The 8,809-nt window shown below is 41.8% G+C and overlaps 1 protein-coding gene across 1 annotated transcript; it reads left to right on the top strand.

The window, feature by feature from the left end:
- Positions 1–297: 297 nt before the first annotated feature.
- Positions 298–8,385, top strand: LOC144822273 (C-C motif chemokine 4-like). The gene is made up of 3 exons (XM_078679593.1): positions 298–444; positions 2,144–2,258; positions 8,233–8,385. Exons 1-3 carry the CDS (start codon positions 372–374, stop codon positions 8,318–8,320), a joined length of 276 nt encoding a protein of 91 aa, XP_078535719.1. The 5' UTR covers positions 298–371; the 3' UTR covers positions 8,321–8,385.
- The last annotated feature ends 424 nt before the right edge of the window (positions 8,386–8,809 follow it).

The raw sequence follows: 8,809 nt of genomic DNA, 5'->3' as shown, positions 1-8,809 counted from the left end.
TTGGAGACTTCGAAACTCCCTAGAATAAGTGCATTGTCTCATTGCTTCCTGTCCTTCTCCGGCTCCTCGTGTGGGTTTGCAGATTGAGCCAGTGACAGGGGCTTGCTGAACAAGAGCTGCTGAAGTCGGATTTCCTGCATTGCTCAAGGTGCCAGTTTTAGCTCTCTCCGCTCTGCTGAGTTTGTACCATCACATCATTTGTGTGTTTCCACTCTTGAATCTTCCATTTCATCCCACGTAAATTCCACCCCGTCAGTAAATTCCAGTTTTCTGTCAATAAATACAGAGGCTTGGACAGGGAGATCAGTCAGGCCAAGGCTCTCTCACTGACCCTGTTCTGCTCAGAGCTCTATCCCAGATCCAAAGCTGACATGAAGCTCTCCCTGGCTGCTGCCTCTGCTCTCCTCCTGGCTGCCTTCTGCTCTGAGGTTCTTACTGCTCCAAGTGAGTCCTGTTCCTGCCATATTTATTTATTTGTGTTTTGATTTATTGAAATTAATAAAGTGCCCTTGCAAGCTGACATTTCTGCCTCACACTGTGTGGTCAAAAGAGAGTTCAGGGGGGGAAGATGGAGAAGAGAAAGAGTACACTGTAGGGGATCAGGTACTTCTTGAGTTGTTTTCTGAACCAGAGGGATTTGTTTTTACCTACTAGAGTGCTGAGGGTTGGAGTAAGGGGTGAAACCTTTTGTCTGCTACTACTGTTCGAATTTTGGCATTTCTATGAGAGTGATGCAGCAAGAGCTGAGTGGCTAATAAGGAAAGTTTTAGTGGTCTTCAAGCGGGAATAGGAGGGTCCATTTTCATGGAGAGCTTTGTGAGTGGTGTTGAAGGATGTTAAGTTATTGCGAGTAGCTGGTCACCCAGAGCAGCAGTGGTAGGATTGTACTGTTTTATGTTAAATATAAGAGCTTTGTTTTGCATCCCTTGTGCCTAGGAGTCCAGAATGAGTTGGCTTCCAATCTAAAGAGTTGGGCAGCTCTGTGCAGGGAGACTTCAAGGCAAAAAGTTACCAAATAGTAGCTGGTGGTACCTGCATGCATTCATGTGCTTACTTGTGACTTGTGCTAACTCGTGGTCAAATCAAGCTCCCTGGGCAGTTAAGCTGGAGAAGGAGGATATAAATAGCAGGTTGGTTGGATGAGGTACGTGGAAGCGGAGGACTTCTGTCTTGTCTCTTTAAGGCTAGGCTGTTTCTTGCTATTCCTTCCCGGATGCAATAATTGGTGCTGAAGAGAAGTAAGGAGTGAGACCATTAGTTGTATTGAGGGATCTGGAAGATACCAAGAGATGATTGTCATCTGCATGGGGATGGGTTTTGCAGTAGAAGCTCTTCATTACTTTATTGAGAGGTCGCCAAGATTCTTTGAAGAAGGGCAGAGACAGAGTGGAACTCCACAGCTGAGAGGCTACCTGCCTGAGGAGAAAGTGCCTAGTTTTATTTTTGCTGCAATCTGTCGATAAAGAATAATGACTTACATCAGGTGACCGCCAGGTCAGAGATTACAAACCATTCTTCCCATCTTTTCAGCTACAGGTGGTGATTCACTGTGCCAAAAGTTGCGGAAAGACTCAGAGTTTGTCCATGATCAAGCTCATAGACGACAAACAATAATCCTGCTCACCCTTAAGTCTTGTGTGTCTCCTGTGGAGCAATGAGGCTGTCGCAGTATTGGAAGGTAGCGTGAACGCATAGATTGTTAGAAAACACACACAGGTTCACCTGGTCACTAGGTAATCAATGACGCTGGGAAAAGAAGATGAGTTCTGCTCTGTCTGTCTGTCCAGAGTCTGCAGTAAGGGATGAGATGGAAGAGTCTGCTCCATGCAAGGGAGTTTGTTGCGGACAGATATTGTAAAATTAGGAATATATGGGTCCACTTCTTGACCAAAGGACAAGTGAAGTCGGGTCCTGGGCTGAACCCAGGGGACTGAAAAAAGATATACCCAAAGGGGATTATGGGTACTCCCTGTTCTAGCTCTACCTGTATGAGGATAAGCCTAAGGGCGAGAGAGGTATCTACTCTTATGTAGGCATACTTGGGAAAGGGCATGAGATGAAAAGGGCCTCTATGTCCAAATTCTGGGTTAGAAAAACAGGCAAAATGTCTTCCAAGACTCACATTTCTTTTCCTTTCCTTTAGTTGGTGCAGATGTTCCGACCGCGTGCTGCTTCTCCTATGCCTCCCGGAAGATCCCACAGAGTTTTGTCCAGGATTATTATTTCACCAGCAGTCAATGCTCCAGGCCAGCAGTGATGTAAGTTCTCTAATTTCTTGTTCATCATTTGTTTTTTCTCTCGCTCTGCTTCACTCAATCTTGTTAAAGCCAAAATTAGAAGGGGTAATTTGACCTAAAGCTTCCTGTGAGAAATGGTTTAGATGCCCTGACATTTTCCTGCTTTCAAACACTAGAACATTGAGCCACATCCCACTGCCTTCACCATCACATTTCAATTAAGGGATAACTAGGCAACCTTACTAACAAAACCCTTCACTTTTCCTGAGGTGAGCCAGCAATTCAATGTTTTTTTTACATAATTAAACATTATATGATCAGTAAATTGTCCTAAACACACTGCATAAGCCGATCTAGCAGGGCACATTTACAAATGCAGACCACCGCGAGCTCATCAGACCACAGGATCAAATGACCGTTTCCTGGTGCAATTTCATTACTTCATTCAAAGGCTGTGACACCCAGATGTTATTGTTGTTATATGGCGATCACTGCACGGCTCATGTTTGGTGAGATTACTGATACAAGGGGTCTTTTTTAAAAGAAAAGGTAGTATGTATATACACATTTTGGGCCCCCTGCTCAAACCAAAAACCGGTCGCAAACAGGCAGATTCTCAGAATCCGCCACTTTGCCACCGGTATTTTTGCATTTGGGATGCATCATCCGAAATGCAAAAATCGCAATTTAAGGAATCTCTAAATTATGATTCCTTAAAAATCGCAAAAGCCTACGTTGATGCATGTGCCAGTTTGTGTTTGTTTCCTTTGTGCCAACATGCTTCTGTTCGCCCACTTCAAAATGGAGGATCATTTAGATCCTGGAAGGTGGCCTGCAATTCTTAGATTTCAAATTGCAGTGCAACTTCTGGTGTGGTGTTTGCAGGAAAGGCTCTGAAGCTTGCTGACTAGGTGCCACGTGTGTTACACCCCCTCTCTGAAGCTGTTTATTTCTAGAACACAAGAAAAACATGAATGGCCGGTGAGGAGCTTTCTCACCAAACTTGAGGGCCAGCCATCATGCCTAGGGTACCATTTATAGAGCAAGCAAATGGTTCCTAATTACCTGCTACCGAATACCACATAATAGGGAAACCACCCCAAACACCAGGGTAGCCACCCAGCAGGTATTTTGAGCCAAGACTAGTAAAAACGAATTCGTAAAATCAGCAAACAGGGTCTATTTTCCATTTAGATTTAAATCAGAAAATGTACGGGAAAAAAGTGAAACACGTATTTTACAGCAGTATATATTGTTTCAAGTAATTATTGAATCAAACAGAGGCAGAATTGTTGTGCCAAAAAAGAAGACAGAGTAAAATTACATTTCAAGTACCAACTCTTGGGCCTTTTCTGAATCTGACAACATGAACAAATGGCTGCTATTTTCCTCTGTGAGAAAAGTGGCAAACCTTCTAAAGACTCCCAGTCCCATCACATGAATTTTTGGAGGCCTCAGCTCAAAGCATGCGCTCTTTTACTGAAGAGCTGGAGGAGTTTGTTTAATCCTCTAACACGTCCACTCCACCTCATCCATGCAGCGTGGCTTCTTCACGCACACCTTCCATTGTGTCCCCTGCACACAGCAAGCCTGGGGACCCGTGAGCCTGAACTGTTGCCTAAGTTCACGGCCGAGGCCGAATTCAATCTCATCCAGTCTCATCAGCAGGCCTCCACTTCTATAGTACACACCCATCTGCTGCCACCAGGCTGCATGCCCTCATCCTACACAAGATCAGATACACCACAAAGGAATACAATTAGAACCACTAGTGTGAAATTAAAAGCATCCCAAAAAGTTATTTAGTTGTGAAAAACAACATTAGAAGCAGTTAAATAAAAGTCAGTTTAAAAAAGACACAGCATAAACATGCAGAAATATTCTAACTCTATTATAATTTCCCAAGGAGTGCAAAAAATATACTTATCTACTTTCTGCTTGCCATCATAGAGTTCGAAAAATCAGAGTAAAAGAAAGAAAAGCAATGCTTTATTTTTGTTGCATTAAACAGCAGCTCTGTGACCTACCCTGCCTTTCACCTCAGGTGCTGGCTCTGGCAGCAGGCATAGTGATATCAGAACTCAACTGTAATAGGTATTTACAGTTGATTTCTGATTTCTTTTCTATTATAATTGGTGACTGAGTGTGTCAATAGTCACTGATTATAAAGAAATTAGGGGCATATTATCAAGAACGGAGTAACAAATTTTCGCCGGCTTAGTGACAGAAAAGTGCCGCTAAAGCGGCGATAATGGGCTTGATAATATGCTCTTGAGAATTCCAATAGAAGTCCATGTTCTGCTGTGAACATGTGCTTCTATTGGAATTCTCCAGGGCATAATATCAAACCCGTTATCGCCGTTTTAGCGATAATTGTAATGCCGCTCATAATGTTGAAATGTTTTATTTAATTTTACAATGAAAATACATCAAGAGAATAATGATAATGAGGCAGTAATGAATTGTGAATAAATAAATGAGAAATTCTATAAAATTAAAAAGTAACGATCAATACATGACATTTGTTGATGAATAAAAGAATATATATATGGAGCATATAAATAGATGTGTTGTGAATAGATAGTTAAATAATTGAATAGATAGATAGAGAAATAGTGAAAAAGCAGAGAAGGAGTAGATAAAAGGAAGGGGAGGGGAGGAGAATGCAAGAAGGGTAATAGTTAATGGATATGTAAATGGCATAAATAAGAATTGAAATAGCATATATTATTAATTGATTAAATATAAATAGATCAACTATAAATATGAGTCAGTGACTGTAAATGAGATCATCATAATAATGATAGAGAAAGGTATTATCATAGGAAGAAACTCACCTTGCAAAAAGTTTAAGACAAAGTTGATTTGGGAGAGAATAGTAAAATAGTGTAAGTAAGAAAAAATGAGAGAAGAATAAAATATGAACGATAATGTGGAGAGTTGGAGCCAGGGTTCGGAGAGCAGGAAGAGAAAAAAAATAAAATAAATAAAAAAGGGGCAATTAATAACAATAAAGATATAATAAACAAAGATGTAGAAAAATGAGTTAGTCTCCTCGGTAGGACGCAGTGATGTAACGGCGTTCCTGATAATATGCCCCTTAGAGACGGGCGTTTATACAGGTCTTGCAGAATCCCATGTAATATAAAGAAACTTGAGACAAGTGTTTATACAGGGATTGCAGTATCCCTTGTAATATAAAGAAACATGTGACAGGTGTTTATACAGGGATTGCAGTATCCCATGTAATATTAAGAAACATGAGACAGGCGTTTATACCACGATTGCAGAATCCAGTACATTATAAAATAAATCAACTGCTCTACACAGTTATCAAATCTAGGGACTCTGATGTCACTGTACAGATCTAGTGAGGAAAATATGTGTTACCTTGTGAGCGTTGATATCCTGGCGGATAAGCCTTGGCAAGTATGTGTGACAGGCACGTTATTGGGCCTGTCGGGCCTTCCTAAGACTGAACCATCCCTGCAACCTGTCTGTTGGAGCAGTTGATCCACTGTCCACTAAGTCAGTGGAGGAGCGATGGTATCTCTGAAATGTCTCTCCAGAGGGGCATATCTTCAGGGGGACGGGAGGTTTGGGGTGTAACGTCCCCCTAATAAATGTATTTTCGGATAAACAGCTGGGTACAGGTGCTTTCAGTTGAGTACTTTGAGATGTCAGTCGGATTTCACCAGGGATGATTACATCCTTCAGATAAAAATGCACACACACACTCTCCCCCATATGTATTTGTAAAGCGTACGTTCACCCCAACCGGGGTATCTTGGGGCTGAATAATAGATGTTTATTGTTACCCAACTCAATGATACTCATTTTATCGACCTCAAATGGATGAAAGGCTGGGTGGACCCACCGGTAATTGAACCTGTGACCATGAGGTCACACACAGACCCCTGCAGTGGATGCATTTGTCCACTGAGCCACCAGACACAGCTGATCTGTTTTCGTCATTTTACAAAATATTGTGTTTTCTCTCTTAGTACTCCTACCAATCCGCATTCCTCTCCCTTTCCATTGCCCTTACGCCCCTCTCGTGCACCCTGCTTGTTGTATAATGTATTGAAACATAATGTGCCAGTCTGATTGTCGGAAAATATTACCCTCACACCCCATCAGTTTTACTGACCAAGCTTCGCCTCTGTCTCTCCTAGACCAAAAGCGAACTTTTTCATGCATATTTGTAACCCGCAGAGAGCAGATTCCTCTGTAGGGTACCAGGGCCATGTGACTATTTTTTCTCACCCTATAGAAGAGGGCAGTGTTTAGTGACAAAAAAGGATGATACTGATATGAATTATGAGGTGGCCCTGAAGGCACAGCAATGCTCTATGTTGTCACAACAGTGTGAAACAAAAAACACAGATGCAGTAATCTCCAGTGTCATACTGAGCTGGCTCCGAGGATACTGTGATGTCATAAGATGTCATAGTGGAGAAGCATTGAGTTTATGATGATATTCTCTGATATCACGAGGCAGTGACACTGGGCATACTGTGATGTTCTTTGAGGGAATAGTGTAGTGGTACTGAGTGCACAGTGATAATCTCTGATGCTGTAGTTAGGTGGTGCAAAGGATTAACCCCCAGATTCATCAAAGTCATGTTTTGCGAGTCCTTAATAGGGAATATTAAGGATTCGCTATTAAAGATTCGCAAAACGGGATGCATGTAGAAATCGCAATATTTTTTGCGATTTCTACTGCTTCCTTATTTGCGATTCGCTAATTGCGAATCGCAAATAAGGAATGGCTTTCCCATTCATTCCTATGGGCCTAATGGCCCATAGGAATGAATGGGGAGTCATTCCTTATTTGCGATTAGCAATTAGCGAATCGCAAATAAGGAAGCAATTTCAAGGGTGCCAGGGTGTCCCTTTGGACACCCTGTTGCACCCCTGAAATGGTAATGTACACTGGTGTTGCGCACACACATGTCCCAAGGAAATGTGTGTGTGTAACATACAACTTAGAAAAATGCACCTAAGTGCATTTTTCTAAGTTTTTGCTATTTACCACGTAGTTAGACTTCGCGGTAAATAGCGGCCCCAGATTGCGAATTCGCAATTTTTAAATGCTTCATGCACTGCATTTAAGGAATCTCAAATTGAGATTCCTTAAATGCAAATAATCGCAATTTTACGATTTCTATAATTGCGATTTTTGCATTTGGGATGATGCATTCCAAATGCAAAAATACCGCTCGCAAAGGGCCAGCCAGATTCTCAGAATCTGGCCCTTTGCGAGCGGATTTTGATTTGATGAATCTGGCTGTCAGTGATATGCTCTGATGTCCTAGTGAAGTGGTGCTGGATATCAGTGTGGTACTCAGTATACAATGAAAACATCTGATGTAATACTGGGGTAGTACAGAGGATGCAGTGACACCATTTGATGTCACTGTGGAGGGTTGCTGAGAATACAGTAATATTGTCTTATGTCACAGTGGTGTGGTAATGGGGGTTCGGTGATTTTCTCTGATGCAGTAGTGGAGAGGTACTGCAGGCCCCGCGGTGGTAAGAGGGCCCCGAGCTCCATAGGGCCCCCTCCTTCACTGTGCACGTGCGGGGTTGAGAGCTCCTGACTGAGTCCAGAGCGTTCCCCCCCCCCCCCTTTAAGTTTCATTACGCTACTGAAATCTAATGCAATAATGGAGTGGTACAGAGGATACTGTGATATTATATGACGTCATTTTGGAGTGTTAATGAAGATACAGGGAAATTGACTAACGTCATAGGTAGTGGAGTGGTAATAGGGATACTGTGTCTCTGATGCAATAGTGGAGAAGCACTCTTTGTGCGGTGATATTATGTGACGTCATAGTGTGTTGGTACTGAGTATACAGTGATAGTCTCCGAGGTTATGTAGTGGTGTGTTTCAGGCTATTGTTTGATCTCCTAACATTTTATTGGTATTTACCTTATGCAGCTATTTTACTGGTCTCCACTCTAATAACTCTTTTTTCTTACCCCATAGATTCATCACCAGAAGAGGCCGGCAGGTGTGTGCTGACCCAGAAAATAGCTGGGTCCAGGTCTACGTCGATCACTTGGAACTGAACTGAGACTCTATGACAGCCTTTCTCAATCTACCAGCAGCAACTTAGGATGTACTGTACTGTGGTATCTTTAACCGATGACATTACTGCCTGTTGGAAAAAGCAAGCCTCCGTGACATCACTTTCTGGTGGAAACATTAAGCCCCAGCTTGCCAACTCATATTTTACTTCACCTCTTATTAGTGTGCACTTTTGTGTGTTTTGTGTTAGGGCCAGAATATTTAAGTTAAAACCATGTATAAAACGTTTGTGAATATTTCTGCACTTTCAATAATGGTAAATGTTAATGCATGTCATGTAAATGTTATATTTTTGGTAGAGCAGCATTTTATTTATCTTTAAGTTATTGCTATTTATAGAATATTATTGGTAATCTTCATTAGGTTCCAATGATGACCTGACCTCTGTCCTGTTCCTACTGTTAATTACGTTTAGAAACATTTTTAGCAGATCAAATTCAAAGGATTTTCACTTTATTTATGTATCTTGAAGACA

This window comes from Lissotriton helveticus, chromosome 3_1 (genome assembly GCF_964261635.1).
Source record: "Lissotriton helveticus chromosome 3_1, aLisHel1.1, whole genome shotgun sequence".
NCBI lineage: Eukaryota > Metazoa > Chordata > Amphibia > Caudata > Salamandridae > Lissotriton > Lissotriton helveticus.
This window is presented reverse-complemented; position numbering and strand designations above follow the sequence as displayed.